A 21132-nucleotide genomic window follows, 5' to 3' on the forward strand; every position below is an offset into this window, starting at 1 on the left:
AATGTTTAATACAAAATAGAAGCCTTCTTTGTCCTTCAAAGAGTTGCTTAATACTTGCAAAGCATGTAGTGGAATAGTCATTTCTCGTCACACTACATAATATTGATTTTAGATTCAGTGTAATTAAGATGTAGACAATAGTGCCTTATGAGTATTTCTCCCAGAAAATAATTTAAAACATAAAATATACATTTGTAAGAATTTATCTTCACATATTCTTATGCAGTGACCAGTATTTATAACTTTTACACAAGTATACGTACATTATAGGTAACTGACAATAATAATTATTTTACACTGAGACCATTACATCAAGGAAGTTCCTCTACCTCATCATTGTTCACATTATTTCCAGCATATGACCAAAAAAAATCTTGTATGCAATAAGAGACAGTACATCACGAGTTATTTTTCTGACTAATTGGAAGGGCCTTCTATACTTTATTGGGAGCTGATACAGATCTGGTTCAACAAACCTTCCTTTCCTCTTGATACGAATATCCACTGAAATGACGGTTCCTACATCTGAATAACAGTGCTTTACACTTATCTTGAAGGGATCCTCAGACTCAAACTGTATAGCTTCACTGAAATAAAGGGAATCTTCAGACGTGAATAACATAGATTTTGAGATCATTGTCTTCAGGGATTCCAGGCTTCTGAAGTCTTCTCTTTCCATTTTAGTCACAATGAAATTTTTTGGACTATAGGATTTATTACCTCTGCCCAGTCATCTAATGTGTAGAGTATTAGATGTTTGTTTCTTGCATACACTTCATTGTGACCAAAATCACAATTGCAAGGGAGTCTGATGTGGCCTACCACAGGGAAGTAATTCAGAACAGATTGAAATCTTCTGGTAGCAAGAAGGGACCTCTCCAAAGCAATAAGAGTCCAATTCTTTGCCTCTCCCTTGCAGTCCTTGTATGTAAATGTTTTTTTGAGGATTAATCATTTCTAAGTACTTTAACAAGCAGCTCCCAATGTCAACCGAACCCCTCTCTGTATCTTTCTCACTACACAGAAACATATAACCCTTAATTGATCTGCAGTCATGGATACCAAAGGCGTATGTATATATGTTCCTCTTGCGGAATGTTTGTTGCATGTCTGTTGCTGTCACATGGTGCTCTTTGAAGTTATGGCGCCCAATTGCATGCTGTACAGTAGGCACTATGTGGAAAATTATTACAATGGCCCTCTACGCTAAAGACTGATAAGACAATTATTATGACCTGCAGTGCCTACCCTACTGTTGCTTTTAGGCAAACATTAAGAAGTTCCTTGTCTGAACCAAAATGATTGTATAGTTGTGAGCATTTAATTCAAGAGTTTGTCCATCAGTTGTTTACGCCATAGTAATGAACATCCCTGGCTATCAGCGAGTCATTTATTGCGATCTGTTCCTTCATGTAGCGAAACTTTACTCATTTGTAACAGTGGAATATATTATGGTGCACTTAGCATATTATTTGAAAGCTAGTAACAGCAATGTCTCTTGAAGATTTTTAAGGCTAGTATCTGCAACTGAAGAATTTTCATGTGACACGCCACTCGAGGATATTAAATATTGCAGTGAACACTGGGAAGAAGAGCTGTAATTTCTCACACAGCTTGACGACACTTCACACAACCATCTCACATACAAGGAGTATAGCATGGACTTAGTTCCTTTTGACAATTAACTTGACAAGGCGAAATGTGCAATTTTCAAAGCCTGAGATGCTATCAAGAAAAAATTGTCTGTTTCTACTGTGACATTGTGTTCGAATGATCCAGTCTCATATGTGGTTCTGATTTCTATGTCAATTAAATTGCCGCCTATATAGCTTGAACCTTTTTTGGAGACACTGAGAACTGGCCCAGATTTTGCGAACTGTTTGAAAGCTGTATTGATAGTAATGCTTCTGTGACTACTATTAATAAATGCGTGTTCTTAAGAGGATATCTTGAATGTGAGTCCAAACAACTGTTCTATGGCATTGCAATGATTTCTTCAACTTATGATGACACTAACTATACTCCTCAGGTACGGTATGGAGACTGCAACCACATTATACAGGGTTACTTGGCGTACTTAGAACCATTCAGGTTGAATGTCTTGAATCTAATAATACAACATGTATAGAATACAGTAGGCATATCCGAGCTCTGAAATCCTTGAGTGGAGATGTAAATGCCTTTGGTAAATTTCACATGCCAAAAATTTTGCGCACTTTCCGCACAGACATTTGTCCTTGCTGAGTAATCTACATAAAGAGAGAGAAACTATCCAAAGAAGACATTCTATGTTTAATGAAATTTTTAGCCAAAGAGATTGGTAGTGCACTCACTGCACAAAATATATGCAAAGACACGGCATTCACAAGCACATTACCTGCTGACACAGCTCTCCCTAATTTTTAATTTCAATCGTGGACATTCGGAGCATAAGATCACATGTGCCATGAAGCCTTATTGCAGTTTTTGTGAATGTAGTGACCCCTGGGCACGAGAATGCAAGATGATAAAGGATATTCCAGAGCAGCTCAAGATATTAAGCTCAAGAAATCTGTGTTTTATCTGTCTCTATCAGGGCCACAATGCCAGAACTGTTTGGAGAAAGAAAGAGCAATCTGCTCTTACTGGACAATATACCTGATTGCAGACCAGCAGCGAGTAGTTCGCCTCTCTTGAAAATTCTCCGTCTTTCCACTCAACAACTTTCACGATGGTTTTGCTGCCTTTAGATAATGCTGTAAAGATGGTCTAAGACGTGTTTATGGCAATTGAATGCCAGAATACATTAAATAGATCATGTTGAGTTGGCTCCTACAGAAGAATCTACAAATTCATTTTATTTGCCTCATTACTTGGTCAGTATCTGTGCATGGGAAGAATGATTCTAAGTCTCTGTATTGGCTCTAATTTCTATAATTTTCTCGTCATGGTCATTATGTGAGATGTATGTTTGTCTAACTCTTCCTGGAAAGCTCTCTTTCGAAATTTCAATATTAAGACTCCATGAAGCACAACACCTCTCTTGTAATGTCCACCAATGGAGTTTGTTGAGCATCTCAGCAATGCTCCCATAGGGTGCATCCCATATTATGAACAGCACATAAGACTCGAATAAACAAGCTCCTTATAAGCCACTTCCTTTGTGGTTGAGTTACATTTCCTTAAGATTCTTCCTATGAATCTCTGTTTTACATTCCATTTAAGGTCACTCTGATAGTTACTCCTATATATTTTACAATAGATGCTGTTTCTAGCAGTTTGTCATGAATAGTGTAGTTGTATGGTAGTGGCTTTCTTTTTCTATGTATGTGTAATATGGTACATTTGCTTTTGTTCAGGCCCAACTTCCAGGTCCTGCCCTATTCGTCAATCCTCTGCAGATCATTCTGCAAATCAGTACTGTCTTCTAGCATTGACCACATCATTCACGAACAGTCTTAAATAGCATCCAATGCTTTCTACTAGATCATTGATATATGTTGTAAACAATAACTGTACTATCACACTTCCTTGGGGTACCCAGACATTACCTTTACATCTATCAGTTTTGTTCCATTAAGAGCGACTTGTCGAGTTTTATCTGCAAGGCAGTCTTCAATCCAGTCGCAAATGTGGTCCGATACTGGTTAAGCACATTTTATTTCACTGGAAGGTGGTGTGGGAAGGTATCAAATGCCTTCCTGAAGTCAAGGAACAGGGCATCAATCTGAGCACTTTGTCTGTAGCACTATGGATCTCACGGAGAAACAGAGTGAGCCAAGTTTCACAAGCTCTCTGTTTGAGGAATCTACGAGGGTTGACTGAAAAGTAATGCCTCCACCTTCATAACTCTTCAACAGTTGGCAGCATTGGTATGCGGCAGGAACTGGCTTGTTCCGTAGCCTCTTCTCTACTGCTTCAGTTGGCAGCAAGCCTCAACATTGAACAGTTGTGTTGTTACAGTGTTAAGTATGGAACCCTGTGCAGATGGTCTGTCAGTGCGATTTAAGCAATGTGCAGTCATTGAATTCTTGACAGCAGAAGGTGTCACCCCAAAGAAGATTCATCAGAGAATGAAAGCAGTTTATGGTGGTGGTGTTGATGTGAGTACTGTGTGTCATTTGGCAAGTAATTTTAAAGATGTCGACGTGGAACAAATAAAGAGTTGGACATCCTGTGTCAGCAACCACCGAGTTTCACAAGCAGAATATTGACAGATTGATTCAGGACGATCGTTGTATCACTCGGAGAAATTGCAAGCACAATTGGCATTTCACAAGAATGTGTGGATCACATTATTGCTTTGCTTGGCTATCGGAAGATCTGTGCACGATGGGTACCCCAAATGCTGACTCCTGAAATGCAAGCGCACAGACTTGAAATTTTCCAGGAACTCCTCTTGTGTTACAAGAATGCTTTCAGGGACTCTTCTCGCGTTACAAGAATGAAGATTACACCTTTATCCATTCAGTTGTGACAGGAGAATGGTGAAGATGATGTGAGAACTGTGAGGCTGTGGTTGCAGGAACAGTGTGACGACTTATTCTGTGACGGCTTCAGAAAACTTGTTCATCGTTGGCAGAAATGTATCCAATTCGCTGGTGATAATGTGGAAAGGTGAAGGTTTGTATTTAAAGATCACGTTGTAAGGATAATTTTTGAGTTTGATTTATTAAAATATTCCCATCAAAACCCAATTAACAAAGGTGGAGGCATTACTTTCCATTCAACCTTCATATGCTAATTTTTATAGAGGAGATTTTTGTTCTCCAAAAATGTCATAATTGTTGAGCATTAAACATGTTCCATAATTCTACACCAGAGTGACATCAATGATATAAGTCAATAATTGTGTGCATCTGTCCTGTGTCCTTTCTTTAAAATGGGAATGACAAGTGCTTTCTTCCAGCACCAAGTACCCTTTATTGCCCCAGCAGTCAATGATAAACTGCAGCTAGAAGGGGAGAAAGTTATTTCACATAATCTTTGTAGAATCGTATATGTATCTCATCTTGTCTTGATGTTTTTCCACTACTGAGTGATTGTAGTTTGTGATATTACCCTCCCACGCATCACTGTTAAATTCACTGTGTTAGTATCATTACTATTTTCAAAAGTTTCGAGAGGTGTAAGATATACAAAATAATAACTTTTTCTTATCTTCATTATCTAATTGTTGTTGTTGATGGCTTGAAGTCTTGTGTAGGGCTACATTCTTGCAGCTGGAAATTTTGATTTCTTAGGTCCTTGAAGACTAATATCTGTTGAAGATTGGTCTGTATTATTCTTGAATTTTATTTTATCCCATTCTTCTAAAACACACTGACTTTACAATTTTCACTTCTATCACACCACAAATTACATTGTTGTTGACAAGTTTAGCAAAATACATGCGTTTCCATCAGAGGCATACCTATCACTACTTACATTCTGCAGTACTCGCAATTTCCAAAGACTTTCAAAGCAAAAGAGTTTAAAGAACAAAAGATGAATCATTACTAAAATATATCATTATTTTACAAATAAACCCAGAATTAAATTTAATAATTAGTGTTAGATTGTGCAATTAATAATATGAATTTTAAATATTCCAGATATTTTCGTAATTTCAAATATTTTTATAAGAAGAGTAATTTTAACGATTATTACATATCGATTGTAACACATTAATTTCTTTTATACATTTTAGCCTGAAATATAATACATCATATACAAAATCATATGAATTCTTTTAGTGAAACAGCTGAGATAATTTTTATCTATGCAAGAATCGATAGTATACATGTATCAGTTATTTCTATTAAAAAAATTTAATGTTGGAAAAGGGTTACTCACTATAATCTCCCTCACAAAATTTGAAAACAACATGTTTACAATATTTTATGACCGACTATAAGGCTTGCCAAATGGTATACAAAATGATGCTCAGGATAGGAGGTAGATGTATAGAAGTATCTGATTCGTAGCATATTACAAAGAACATAAGAAAAATATCTAATAAACAAATCATAATCTATACATACATCAGGATATGGCACTCAAATTTTCAGATCTGGGGAACATACTGTCATAAGACAAATAATACACGGTCAAAACTACAGCATTACACCACTAAACTATAGAAATAAATACAGATACAGTGTGAATTACTAGTATTACAATTTTTAAGTTAAGACCTGTATATCACACCTTCAAAAACTTCAAGTGAGAAGAGAAAAAATTTCAGAGCCTTAAGTGTACGACAAGTGAGTGCATTCGAAAAACTCGCAACAATGCGTACAGACCAGAAGAATATGCTGAATAACACTGTCTTTAGCAACCTTGGCTAACAGTTCACATATATTAGTCACAACACATATCCAGCAAGCAGATGCTCAAGTATGTTACCCAGTAAGATGACTGGTTCAGCAGGGTACAGCCCCACATCTTCTTAGATTTAGGTAAATGTCCATAAACGTCCGAATACATGAAATCTAGGTGACTATTTGGCAGTATGTTTTGCATTTGGTCTCTACTTGTTTGGTTACTTACCTTCGTTCTTTGACATCTGTCACAGCTCGCAATCTTCTTCTTGACACTTCTTCCTATGTTATAAAAATAGATGTTTTCCCGAATCTTTTGTGCACATTTGGTTATTCCACAATGACCAAAACTCTCATGTGTATAAGTAATTAAAGTATGATTAGACTGTTTCGGCCAATCCTCTGAGTCAGTCTTATGTCTCCTGAATAAAATAACCTTGTGTACCTTATAATACTGTTCTGTTTTTTTCCTCCTTTCTTAACCAACATGCTCTTACCCCATTTCCAGTTTTGAACATGATTTTGTTACCTGTGGATGTGTGTGCAAATTTTCAAGATCTCTCTTTCCTCTGTTACACCTTTCAAATACATAAATTCAAACTCTTTCTCACCTTCTCCAAAGTTGCTAGATAGTTCACCTCCTAAAGGTAGCCTAGACAAAGCATCAGCAACTACATTGTTCACAATTAAACTTTTGTAAAAACAAGGCCCAGTGAGTAATTGTGTTATGGTACAGTTTACACACCTGAAGATAACATAATGCTTTATGATTAGTATAGATGATGGCTTTGGGATCCAGTAAATAATTTTCAAATTTGTCGAACACCCAATGTAACTTTCTCAGTTACAGTGTATGTATTTTTATGTTTGTGCAATACTCTTCTAGCAAACGCAAGAGATCTACACTCCTGGAAATGGAAAAAAGAACACGTTGACACCGGTGTGTCAGACCCACCATACTTGCTCCGGACACTGCGAGAGGGCTGTACAAGCAATGATCACACGCACGGCACAGCGGACACACCAGGAACCGCGGTGTTGGCCGTCAAATGGCGCTAGCTGCGCAGCATTGGTGCACCGCCGCCGTCAGTGTCAGCCAGTTTGCCGTGGCATACAGAGCTCCATCGCAGTCTTTAACACTGGTAGCATGCCGCGACAGCGTGGACGTGAACCATATGTGCAGTTGACGGACTTTGAGCGAGGGCGTATAGTGGGCATGCGGGAGGCCGGGTGGACGTACCGCCAAATTCCTCAACACGTGGGGCGTGAGGTCTCCACAGTACATCGATGTTGCCGCCAGTGGTCGGCGGAAGGTGCACGTGCCCGTCAACCTGGCACCGGACCGCAGCGACGCACGGATGCACACCAAGACTGTAGGATCCTACGAAGTGCCGTAGGGGACCGCACCGCCACTTCCCAGCAAATTAGGGACACTATTGCTCCTGGGGTATCGGCGAGGACCATTCGCAACCGTCTCCATGAAGCTGGGCTACGGTCCCGCACACCGTTAGGCCGTCTTCCGCTCACGCCCCAACATCGTACAGCCCGCCTCCAGTGGTGTCGCAACAGGCGTGAATGGAGGGACGAATGGAGATGTGTCGTCTTCAGCGATGAGAGTCGCTTCTGCCTTGGTGCCAATGATGGTCGTATGTGTGTTTGGCGCCGTGCAGGTGAGCGCCACAATCAGGACTGCATACGACCGAGGCACACAGGGCCAACACCCGGCATCATGGTGTGGGGAGCGATCTCCTACACTGGCCGTACACCTCTGGTGATCGTCGAGGGGACACTGAATAGTGCACGGTACATCCAGACCGTCATCGAACCCATCGTTCTACCATTCCTAGACCGGCAAGGGAACTTGCTGTTCCAACAGGACAATGCACGTCCGCATGTATCCCGTGCCACCCAACATGCTCTAGAACGTGTAAGTCAACTACCCTGGCCAGCAAGATCTCCGGATCTGTCCCCCATTGAGCATGTTTGGGACTGGATGAAGCGTCGTCTCACGCGGTCTGCACGTCCAGCACGAACGCTGGTCCAACTGAGGTGCCAGGTGGAAATGGCATGGCAAGCCGTTCCACAGGACTACATCCAGCATCTCTACGATCGTCTCCATGGCAGAATAGCAGCCCGCATTGCTGCAAAAGGTGGATATACACTGTACTAGTGCCGACATTGTGCATGCTCTGTTGCCTGTGTCTATGTGCCTGTGGTTCTGTCAGTGTGATCATGTGATGTATCTGACCCCAGGAATGTGTCGGTAAAGTTTCCCCTTCCTGGGAAAATGAATTCATGGTGTTCTTATTTCAATTTCCTGGAGTGTATGTTTAATAACACCATCAACTGTAACCTCCTGAAATAAATGAGCACCCAATCCGACATCACTACTGTCTGTCATAATACAAAAAGGAAGAGACAAATCTGGTCTGAACAATATCTGACTCTGACACAACTATCGTTTGATCTCATTGGAAGCATCTTGACACTCTTGATTCCAATCCCAAATGGTATTCTTCTTCAAAAGTTTACACAAGCATGGAACATTCAAAGCTTGGCTGCTACAAAATTTTTTCTAAAATCTAGTTAATCTAAAAATGATTTAAGCTGTTTTTTGTTGTGAGGAGCAGGAAAATTAGCAATAGCATCAAGTTTCTCTTTATCAGATGCAATTTCTTTTTCAGATATAATGTGTCCTAAAAATTTAGCTTCTTCCACACCAAATTTACACTTACCTGTTTTCAAAGTCATGCCTCCTGATTCTAATTTTGAAAACACATCTCATAACAGATCCAAATATTGTTCCCAAGTCTTTTCAACGACTATATTGTCATCAACAAACACAATTAATTTTGAACTCACTTCACTTCCTAAGAGAGAATCCAGAGCTCTAATGAATTCGGCTACAGATACATTTAGCCCAAATGGCACCACACAGTACTGAAAACACTTACCTTTATACAAAAATGCTGTACACTTTCTAGAATTGATTTCAAGTGGGATCTGGTGAAATCCAGAAGTCAGGTCCAAACTTCTCATGTATTTTACATGATCAAATTTGTGTAACAGCTCGTCCATGTTCTCAGGATGGTCATTCTTCCTGATAAGAAATTTATTAAGAGGTCTAGAGTCCAAAACAATTCCAACTCCACCATTTCTCTGACTTACCACAATGAAATGATTATTGTAAGCACTCCTACTTGTCTCTGTTACATCTCATGTTTCCATTTTCTGAATTTCTTTCTTTACATCTTTCCTTTTTGAAAATTGTATATTATATGGCTTGAGAAAGAAAGGTTGATAATCTTCAAGGTAAAGCATGCACTGATAGCCTTTCACTCTCCCTGGTTTTTCACTAAACACATTTCAAAACTCCAACAGCAAATTTCTAAGTTGTTCCTTTTGTATGTCATTAAGAGTCGTAGCTACCCTTACTTTAGAATCCACTTTACTTTCAAAATCCTGATCCTCAGTCTCATCAAAATTTATATAATCATCAAACACCTATACTCACTGTGGTTCACAATGTTTTGCAAATAGTTACAACTTTCCTCACAGTTTAAGATACAGAAATTAGTTTTCACATAACTATTACTTTTAGGTTCCAAAATAAACATAGCATTCCATCCATAACAAACCTCAACTTTCACTATCCAATCCATACCGAGAATTATATTTTCTTCCAGACTAGAGATAACGAAGCATCGATGTTCAAAGCTTTTGCCTCCTATGTTAAATGTTAAAAGCACCTGAGATTTTAGCAATTTGCTTTGCTTACCTGTAGCTCTTCTTATCTTTACATCTACAATGGGCATTTCCACAAAATTCTTCCTAAATTTAATCTTGTTTCTAAATTGTTCAGATACACCACAAATCAATCGAACAGTTCCCTTCCAACTGATCGATCTTAATCTTAATGTAAGGGCATCCAAAATCTGAATCATTATCCATGTTATTAGACACTTCATGTGAAAGTTCACTTTCAATTTCATCAAATGCTACTTCTACACTGTTTTTGCAAGGTTTTAACAACTTGACTGGTATCATAGCATTACTTTGGTGACAAATGTTGTCAGGTAAAGATTGAACACACTGAATGGATTCCATAGCACAGCTAACATCACTTATTGCAGAATGAACACAAAATATATCACTGTCAAAATTACACTTCCTAATTAATCTCCTTTCATTTCATTCCACCAATTTGGATTCAAGTTCTGACTAACCACAGCTAACTTATTGCAGAATGCAAATTTATCTATGTTATCATCAATATGTTCCCAAACAAATTTCAAAACAATTTCACCTTTATTCTCTAAGTTTACTGATAACCCACCTTTACTGTTTGGATCATTACTCTGCATGACATTAATGAAAAATTGTTTCGACTGGACTGGTATTCCATGACTCTCACATCATCACACACATCACTTATCTTACCTGTATTCATAAATAACACTGAAACTTCATTATTCTTAAACTCCACAAAAATCTAAGAATAGTAATAATAATAAAACCGCGGAGGCCCGGGAAAAGAATAGGCCTCTGGTATGTTCTGTCAGTCGTAAAAGGCGACGAAAAGAACAAACCACTAATAGGGCTAACCCCCCTTTTAGTGTGATTAGTTGGTTCAGGACAGAACTAATGAAGCCTCGGACAAGCGCTGTCATGGTCGGGGACGACACTTGAACACTATGCCCATCCACAATGGTAACAACACTGCTAGCCACACGGAAAATGACTTAAATCCAAATAGAGGTGTTTTGCACGATATGTTTCCTGCAACCACTCTAGAAGGAAAACAAAGACAGTGGATGAGATGGTCAGATTAAGTTAACTGACACCTCATGTTCTGTTATTACCAAGCAACAAACTTAGGAACAAACACAACTGGATACAGATCACAAGTATACACAACATTTATTACCAGATACCCAGAATTAAAATTTTTAACAGAACAGTGACTAGCTGATCAGATTCATGTAATAATAAAAATTAACAGGATACCCCAGTCAGAATTAGAAAACATCAAACAACAAGTACAACAAATACTAGAATAAAATAATGTGCAATCAGAAGAAGAAGAATAAGAAGAAGAAAATACAGTAATGGACTCAAACATCCCAGAGCAAACAAACAAAGAACAACACGCATCAATTAAACAATCAGAGGAAAACGAAATCTTAAGACAGCCACCAGAACAAGCACAAATAGAGCACAAAGTGACACACATGTTAGATATAGAAGAAAAATTTCAGCTGACATATATAGAATACAAAGACACAAATACAGACATTAGACCATTCTTGCATAGACCACCAAATAACCCACAAGTCGAAACAACAATAACAACTATCACCACAATCATACACAACAAAATAAATGAAAACACAACTATGGAAGAGTTACAACTACTGGTTTATATAGGAGCACTCACTACTCTAAATATACACACCAGGCAGAGATCAGGACCAACCAACACACAGAAGAAACCCACAAAACCAGCTTGGCAACACAGACTACAGATCAGAATAGAAAAACTGAGAAAAGACATTGGACAGCTAACACAATTTATAAGAAATGAAATATCAGACAAAAAACGAAAAAGGTTAGGTAAAATCTCGCACCAAGAAGCGATACAGCAATTAGCTGAAAAGAAGCAGAAATTACAAGCATTGGCCAAACGGCTTAGAAGATACAAAAAAAAAGTGAAAATAGAAGGAAACAAAACCAAACATTCAACACAAACCAAAAGAAATTTTACCAGACAATAGATAAAACACACATTAAAATAGACAATCCACCAAACATAACAGACATGGAACACTTCTGGAGCAACATATGGTCAAATCCAGTACAACATAACAGGCATGCACGGTGGATAGAAGCAGAAACAGACACATACAAGATGATACCACAAATGCCTGAACTGATAATTTTGCAACATGAAGTCACCAAACCAATTAATTCTACTCACAATTGGAAAGCCCCTGGAAAAGATAAAATAGCAAATTTCTGACTAAAGACATTCACCTCAACACATTCACATCTAACTAAATTATTTAACATATTAAAAACAAAGATTCCAAGACTTACCAAGCGGGAAAGCATCGATAGATAGGCACAATGAATAAAAAACACACACACACACAGCATTTCGAACTTTCGCAACTGGCGGCTGCTTTGTCAGGAAAGAGGGAAGGAAAAGGAAAGATGAAAGGATGTGGGTTTTAAGGGAGAAGCAGCCGCCGGTTGCGAAAGTATGAAATTCTGTGTGTGTGTTTGTGCGTTTTATTTATTGTGCCTATCTACCGGCGCTTTCCCGCTTGGTAAGTCTTGAAATCTTTGTTTTTAATATATAGAAAGAAACTTCCACATGGGAAAAATATATTAAAAACAAAGATTCCAAGACTTACCAAGTGGGAAAGCTCTGGCAGACAGGCACAATGAACAAAACACACATACAGAATTACTAGCTTTCGCAACCGATGGTTGCTTCTTCAGGAAGGAGAGGGAAAGACGAAAGGATGTGGGTTTTAAGGGAGAGGGTAAGGAGTCATTCCAATCCCGGGAGCGGAAAGACTTACCTTAGGGGGAAAAAAGGATAGGTATATACTGGCGCACGCGTGCGCGCACACACATATCCATCCATACATCACAGACACAAGCAGACATCTGTTACAAATTGCTTTTCTATTCTGAGATCAGTACTCTCTATATCTGGCATTTCAACCATCTTAAAGTGATTGAAAGCAGGGACCATGTAACGATTTTCCACGGTGAAACAAGTTCAGAAAACCGAATTCAATATTTTGGCCTTCCTTCTGTTATCTTCCATTTTGGTGCCACTATGGTCACCGAGTGAATGAACAGAGAGAGGATTTAAACCTCACAGGCTTTTTATTCAAATTGGTTAACAAAGTTTTACTTTCAGTGTCATTGAATGCTTCCTTCATTGCTCTCCTTACACTCATTTTTGATTTGTTCAACTGCTGTTTGTCAGCTAGGTTTTGACGTCAGTGTGAGAAGAAGCTGTCTTCAATTATGGAGCAGTCTTCTGACACAGCTACTAAACCACATCTGGTCTGCAAAGTGAGGAGACAAGAGAGCACAAAATGGCAAATAGTCTTCGATGGTTCCTTGCATGAACAGTGTGTACTCTCTCTTAAGGATACTTTGGAAATTTGGCATAACTTGTTGCCTGAAGTGATTGACCTCCTCCTTGAGAGTCCATCTGTGAACTTTGCAGTCATTTCTGAAATTATTAGAGCCTTTGAGCAGCTCTCTCTACAGTACAAGAATCAACACTAACAAAGTTGAAGATCACATTAATGCAAGACAAAGGACTATTTATTGATTCTCACGTCTTTCTTTAAGCCTTGCTTGCCCAGTTCTGCACAGCTGCTGCCTTACTGAATCAGAACATATACATGGATGACTTTGCTGCAGGAATTGATTCAGGGGGCTGCCTAGTCTCACTGTTTTAAGAAGCAAATAAAATTGCTGACATCAAAATGATGACTAATTCACATCAGTTATCCCCAATTTGAAAAATGGAAGAAAGAGAGATCCAAATGAAAATGATGGTTCTAGGAATGGTATGGTACTGGAAGATGATACATTCTCAGTGACTTAGTGACAAGTGATTGAAAAATTTTCAGAGACAACAACAAAAAGCAGGTCTTCATGATACTCTGGGATTAAAAACACCAGTTTCTCTTCCAACACACTTATTCAGACTACTTTGGGATGAATGTATCTGTTAAATGGTGCATCTGAATGTCAGTCAAACCTTCCTGAGCTATCTAATGCTACCATTCCAAGATGAATCCTACAGAGAATGAGATCTTGTATATTGCTATTTTTTTTTGATGCATCTGAGAAAGCATAAGACACTATCTTATATATCCTTTCGCTGATGACATTCCCAAAGTAATTTATAGTAAGAGGAAATTAGCATCCATGAAGACAATAACACTTCCTTGACTTGAACTGTTAGCGGTATTGACAGTGATCAGGCTGCATTGCTGCTATTGCAATGTCACAGCTTGTGATCTCAGCAGAGTGCCACTCTGGACTGGTTCTGTCATAACACTTGCATGGATAAAGTGTGACTCCACTATGTGGAAAATGTTTGTACACAACAGGGTTACATAAATACCATACTGTCTCAGTGGAGACATTTCCATGCAAAGATTTAGTTTCAAGAGGATCCATGCCTCAGATGTTGCAAATATTGGACATGTGGTATTATAGGCCACCACACCTAATCTAACACCCTAATTTGTGGCCAAGGAATTATCATGCATTTCTTAAATCTAGAGAGATTTCCTCAGACTTTCATCATTCAGACTTAACAACTGCTCGTAGATGCAAATATATTCAGCTCTTACTCGAAGCTGTTGCAAACCACTTCCTACATTATCTTCCTACATGTGAAGAATTCAGTGCATAAGAGATAGCAGGGGCTCGTTTATATTGGATTAAGATCATGCAGCAAGAATTCTTCCCCTCGAAATTTGCTGCTTTAAGCAAAGATTTACCACTTACTAGGACATAAAAAATAAAATGCTTCAACCCCATATTTACATGGCGACTTATTGCACGTACAGGATTGCCTGCAACATGCCGAGTGGTTAGCACACTGGACTAGCATTTGGGAGAATGATGGTTCAAACCCATGTCTGTCCATCCTGATTTACGTTTTTTGTGACTTCCCTAAATTGGTTTAGGCAAATCCTGGGGCGGTCCCTTTCAAAGGACATGTCTGATTTCCTTCCCAATCCTTCCCTAATCCAATCTTGTGCTCCATCTCTAATGATTTCGTTGTTGATGGGACATTAAATGCTAATCTTCTCCTCTGCTGCTACATTGTGCCGAGGCATCCGATGAAGAATGGCATTCCCACATTATAGAAGAAAATTGTCTCTTCATCAAACTTCTGATTATGTGCACGCATTTCAGTGTACACTCTCTTGGATTAAGAGTGGTTCTTTTACAACTAAGAAAGTCATTCTGGATACTCCACAGTCATCTTGTGACTGAAATGGTCCTCATAGTCTTCCCTGTAAAATTGCACATACCATTGCTGGCCAACAGATATTAGTGCTACAACCAGCTGAAAAAGTGAATCCAGTTGTTTGAAGTTTCCAGAATTGATTTTGCTGGTCCCCTATATGCAAAAACAGGCATCACTATAAACACATGTTAAATTCTAATAATCAATAATCACCTGTGTTGTAACCAGAGCCGTACATATGGAACTAACCACAACACAACTGCAGACCTATTCTTATTACCCCTTCAAATGTTTACAGGTTGGTGTGGCATTCCACACACTATTTACAGTGATAATGCTCAACCTTTCCATGTAGCAAACTCAGAGATAACACAAATATGGACAACTAACTGAGAGATATCAGAGGTATTACAAATGTGGGCCTTTATCTTACTGACAAGACAGGTCAGTTTATTGCACAACAGGTTATCACGTGGAAATTTATAGCACCACAAGTGTCTTGGTAGGGAGGATGGTGGGAACAGATGATTGGCTCAACTAAACAGTGCCTCCACAAAATGATAGGATGCTGCAACAAGAATGAGGAAGATGTACAAAGAATACTTTTGAACATAGAAGCCGCACATAATTCAACACCTGTCACACTGAGAATGAAGTGCTTACCAGAGATCACTTTCTCATTGAGGCCCTGAGCCACAATAAACTATAGACTTGGTAAGACGATTTAAGCTTCAGCACTAGTGTGGAGCAGAGATTTCTAATTGGTCTATCGGACTTTCCATCAAGTCAAGAACACTGGCAAATCATTGAAGGTCCGGATTGGAGAGATTGTACGTCTACTAGAGAATGTCGTTTCCTGCCGTTTAGGGAAAAGGGTAGGGTAAAAGAACCATGAACAGTTCAAGATGGACTACCTAGAACTGTAATCCTCATTACCACAGATGGGAGGGATGTTACCAGACCAGTCCAGTTGGTCACCCCACTGGAAGTCAACCAGGGTGGGGAGGATGTGGATCTGTGACACCGTATACCATTTTCCTAATAGCTTTATCTTTGCACTTCTGCATATGTAATATCACTGCTGTCATGTAGATATAACTAAGTCAATAAACAAAATAAAAAGAAACTTCCACATGGGAAAAATATATTAAAAACAAAGATTCCAAGACTTACCAAGCGGGAAAGCGCCGGCAGGCAGGCACAATGAACAAAACACACACAGAATTACTAGCTTTCGCAACTGATGGTTGCTTCTTCAGGAAGGAGAGGGAAAGATGAAAGGATGTGGGTTTTAAGGGAGAGGGTAAGGAGTCATTCCAATCCCGGGAGCAGAAAGACTTCCCTTAGGGGGAAAAAAAGGACAGGGCCTAAATATGTCTGCTTGTGTCTGTGTATGTGCGGATGGATATGTGTGTGTGTGTGTGTGTGTGTGTGTGTGTGTGTGTGTGTGTGTGTGTGTGTGTGCGCGCGATTGTACACCTGTCCTTTTTTTCCCCCTACGGGAAGTCTTTCCGCTCCCGGGATTGGAATGACTCCTTACCCTCTCCCTTAAAACCCACATCCTTTCGTCTTTCCCTCTCCTTCCTGAAGAAGCAACCACCGGTTGCAAAAGCTAGTAATTCTGTGTGTGTGTTTGTGTGTTTTGTTCATTGTGCCTGTCTGCCGGCGCTTTCCCGCTTGGTAAGTCTTGGAATCTTTGTTTTTAATATAAGTCAATAAACAGTTTTTGTTCAAGTGATCAGTCTTGTACTTCCTTGTATTCATGACTCAGTAACAGAACAAGTGGTTATGGTCTGCCCGCTGGCCTATATCCGTGTCTGACACGCAGCCCACTTGATACTCCTGTACCTCCTGGTGTGGCCGGAAGCAGTGATTGTCATAGGAATGAGGTGTAACACCTGTGAATCACAATCAATACCTTTATAGTTGAGGATACTGAAACCATGAAAAAAAATTGAGCTTGACTGTGAAACTTTTTAATGGAGTTAATCCTTTTCTAAATCTGAATCCTTTAATATGACATTTTCCCCACCAGTGGATGACTTTGAGAAGTGATTGAATAACTCTGCATTCTAGCTGTTCAAGAAACGTTTCACATTGAAAATAACCTCATTGTGGTTATAGAGATGCTTGCCAAGCAAGTAAGATTTCAATTTCTTCTAGGATATTGAGTATCCAACCTTTCTCTGGCAGAATTAAGACAGATATGTTACCATTAACCTGCTGCAGCTGATGTTGGTAGTCAACCAAATGCATTGTCAAAGCTGACCTGGAATTAGCTTAGGTCTTTGAATTCTTTAAATCTCATATGAAAATTCCTACCTGTGTGGCCAACATATGTGCTCGTGCACATCCAGCTTTTGTGGAATTTCATGTAATTCCCCACAGTATATATGTTTTCTTCCTGTTTTTATTGCACCTTACATGTTTTGTGCTTCTGGTGACTTTCAGTGTCTGGTTGTGATGGTTTTTTTAGATGTTTCTACGTCCCCTCGTTTTTACTCATTTGACATGGAGCTTTCATTACATGACAACATTGGGGTGAGGATGACCTCAGATGGTTAGGAGATATTATGTATATACAACACTGTGTTCTCTCTTTTATTTTTCTAAATTTTGCAGATGATGGAACTTAGTGTTCTGAAACCAGTCCTTTATGCCATAAGAGATTGTTGAATCAGCAACTGTAGTGCAGTTTCTTCATTTTACAAAATGGACTTATATGCTATTTTGTCGAAAGTTGACATGTTGAGAAATGTGGCTGTTGTACTATAAGGTTTATAATTTATAAAAAAACAGCTACCAGCCACATGTATGGTTAAAAAGGTTTATTTTCTTCAGACCATGACCGGTTTTGGATTTTTCTTCACAAATCCATCTTCAGATGCCAGTTACAAGCATTCTTAGTTGGACCTAGTTTTGTTTTTGTTATTCGTTTGCTGCAATGCATGTGTAGTTCTGCCTGACGAAATATTCGTGCGTTTTTGTTTTTGAACGCAAGCTTAATACACTTTTCAATATGCACTACGCGAGTGCTATGCACTGCAGCAAACGAATAACAAAAACAAAACTAGGTCCAACTAAGAATGCTTGTAACTGCCATCTGAAGATGGATTTGTAAAGAAAAATCCGAAACCAGTCATGGTCTGAAGAAAATAAATCTTTTTAACCATACATGTGGCTGGTAGCTGTTTTTTTATAAATTATAAACCTTATGGACTTATACAGTTGCAGCTGTCCCACAGTATTTCTCCTTGTGTCACTAGAATGAATCTCCATTTGTCTCTGCTCCATTTATATGCTTTCCTCACCATATCACATTTCTACAATGCCATCAGGTGGTAGTTGGTATCACAATGGCCAGTGGTCACAATGTTGTGGCTCATCAGTGATAAGTGCATGGGAGATAACTGCAGATAGCTAAAGGCAATCGTCCTGCAATTTGATAGAAACAAGTAGTTGTTCTAACAGTATTAAGAATGGGGCATTTCCGTGTGCCACATGTGTGTCTCTCGAAATGAGAGGGTTGGTCTTTTTGGGATATCAGTAGTAAGGCACTATTAGTGCACTGCATTTAATGACATTTTATGTTCTGATGAGGCCACAAACCAAAGTCTAGCGTGCCATCTGACCTCTGTTTCAGATAATAATGCTGTGAACAACACCTAGAATTCTTCTAGAAATGTCACAAGAGAAATTTTATTATTTGTCCATAGTTTGTACCATGCACTTCTTGACGATTTTTCCATCCTGCAACTAGTGTTACTTCTTTCTTCATTTCTATTTGTTCTTCCATCCTGGAATTTATATTATTTCAAAATTATTGGTCAGCTTAGAGGTTCCTGTTCTGCTTTTTTAGAAGGTGATGTCTTTTTACAGATAAACTGCCGGAAAGCAGCATCTGCAGCATTCCAGGAAAATGTGGGTCGTCAAGGAACTTTTCCCCATGGAATTGATATTCTGACTACTGCAGATTTCTTTGCAGTTAGCTCAAGGACTAATGCATACCTCAGTATCAGGTATTTAATCTGCTTTGGCTAATATATAAGTGTTGTAGGAAAGTTCTTGGAGAATGTAAATACTTTAGGCTTCAAGGAGACTACTCACCGAAAAGCCGAAGTGTTGAGTCATTGATAGGTACTCACAAAAAGGATGGAAAAGTTGGTAGCTTTCTCAGTTATCCTTTGATGAGCTACAACACACACTCACTCACTCACTCACTCACTCACTCACTCGCACTCGCATACGTATGCCTGTGGCCCTACATGGTGCCGGCTAGAATCTAGTTTAGCCAGCACCATATAAGGGCATAGGGGTGCGTGTGTGTGTGCGTGCACTCTAGCTCATCACAAGATAACTCTGAAAGCTAGCAAGTCTTCTTTCTTCTGTGTGCCTATTGACAACTCAATACATTTTCTTTTTGGTGAGTGGTCTTGATTAAAGCACCTAATATATAGTTTGTGTGCTTATGGTATCTTAGGTATGTATTGGTTTGCTTCCTGCCAACATTGGCTCTCAAGGAATCATTAGCTATTTATGTAATGTGATATCTCATATTTTCTCAGTGCAGTTGGTTAATAATGAACTTCTAGGTGTTCTGCAGAGTAATTTCCATTTACTACACAATATTTTGACAATCGATTCGGCCGTTTTCCTCAGATGATGTGAGTTTAGCTGGTCTCATGGCACAGGCAGCAAATACATATAACAGCAAAACTCACAGCACGTGAAGAAGATGGTTGAGTCAAGTGTTGAAATATTGTGTGGAAAATGGAAACAACAACTTGGCAGAGCACCTGGAAGCTCACTATTAATTTGTGTAATACTTGCAGGTAATAGAGGTATGTAAACCTGTTTTATAATCACTAACAACAGTGTTTTGTATAGCTGTTTGAATGGTACTCGCACATGACAAGAGTCTGCAGAAATCCGCCTCTCTCTGTGTATTGGCATCACTTTTCTACAACCTGGGTACTGTGAACATATGGCTGTGACAATTAGTGATATTTCGATAGTTGTAGATTTCCAACAGAGATATCTGTGAAACAAATTTTAATAGAATTTCTAGCAAATTCTTTTGGCCAACATAAACATAGGCTGTGCATTTGAAAATTAAATTAAATTTTTCAAAAACAGTCATGCTTTAAAATCAGATTGTTGAGATGAAGAAACTTCTATGTGTACAAGGTTTTTCATTTGTTGAGCAGGACACTTCCTCTTCGTAGAAAATTACATTTATGCAGGAAGGTTGCCTAGAATTGATCCTCTTGTGCACTATCTTCCAATGGAACAGGGATAGGGGAGGACTGCTGGTGGTACCTGAAGCGCCCTTTGCCACCCACTCATTGTAAGGCATCTGAGGAAGTATGCTTGCATCTGTCATATCAGTCACTGAAATGCTAATCACTTTGGAATATTTATTCGTCTTAGAACAACAATATTATGAAAAGGCTAGATTGCTACATGCAACATAGAGGAGATGTTGAGTTGCAGGCAGAAAAGCACAATGAAAAGACCACTAAACATGTAACCATTTAGACAAAAAGACCAGACACACACACACACACACACACACACACACACACACACACACACACACACACACACACACACACACAGATATTAAGATATTAAAGCAGGTATAACTCACACACACGTGGCTACTGTTGCCAGCTGCTGTTGCCGGACTGCAACTGCACGTGATGAGTATAGCAACCTGGCATGGGTGGTGAGGATAAGGAGACCACAAGGGGGGGGGGGGGGGGGCAGGGAGTGGGAGGAATAGCAGGGTAGCAATGGTGGGAGGTGTAGTGCTGTTCGTAGAAGCATGTT

At 39.1% G+C, this 21132-nt stretch overlaps 1 protein-coding gene across 2 annotated transcripts in view; it reads left to right on the forward strand.

The window, feature by feature from the left end:
- LOC126293416 (tubulin-specific chaperone D) overlaps window positions 1-21132 on the forward strand; it is a 177547-nt gene that overhangs the window by 57626 nt on the left and 98789 nt on the right. For both annotated transcript variants that reach the window (XM_049986639.1, XM_049986640.1), the window contains exon 8: window positions 19180-19319. In XM_049986639.1, the coding sequence (XP_049842596.1) occupies window positions 19180-19319 (140 nt within the window). The remainder of the gene's footprint in view (window positions 1-19179; window positions 19320-21132) is intronic.

Source organism: Schistocerca gregaria, chromosome 10, assembly GCF_023897955.1.
Source record: "Schistocerca gregaria isolate iqSchGreg1 chromosome 10, iqSchGreg1.2, whole genome shotgun sequence".
In the NCBI taxonomy this organism is placed as follows: Eukaryota; Metazoa; Arthropoda; class Insecta; order Orthoptera; family Acrididae; genus Schistocerca; species Schistocerca gregaria.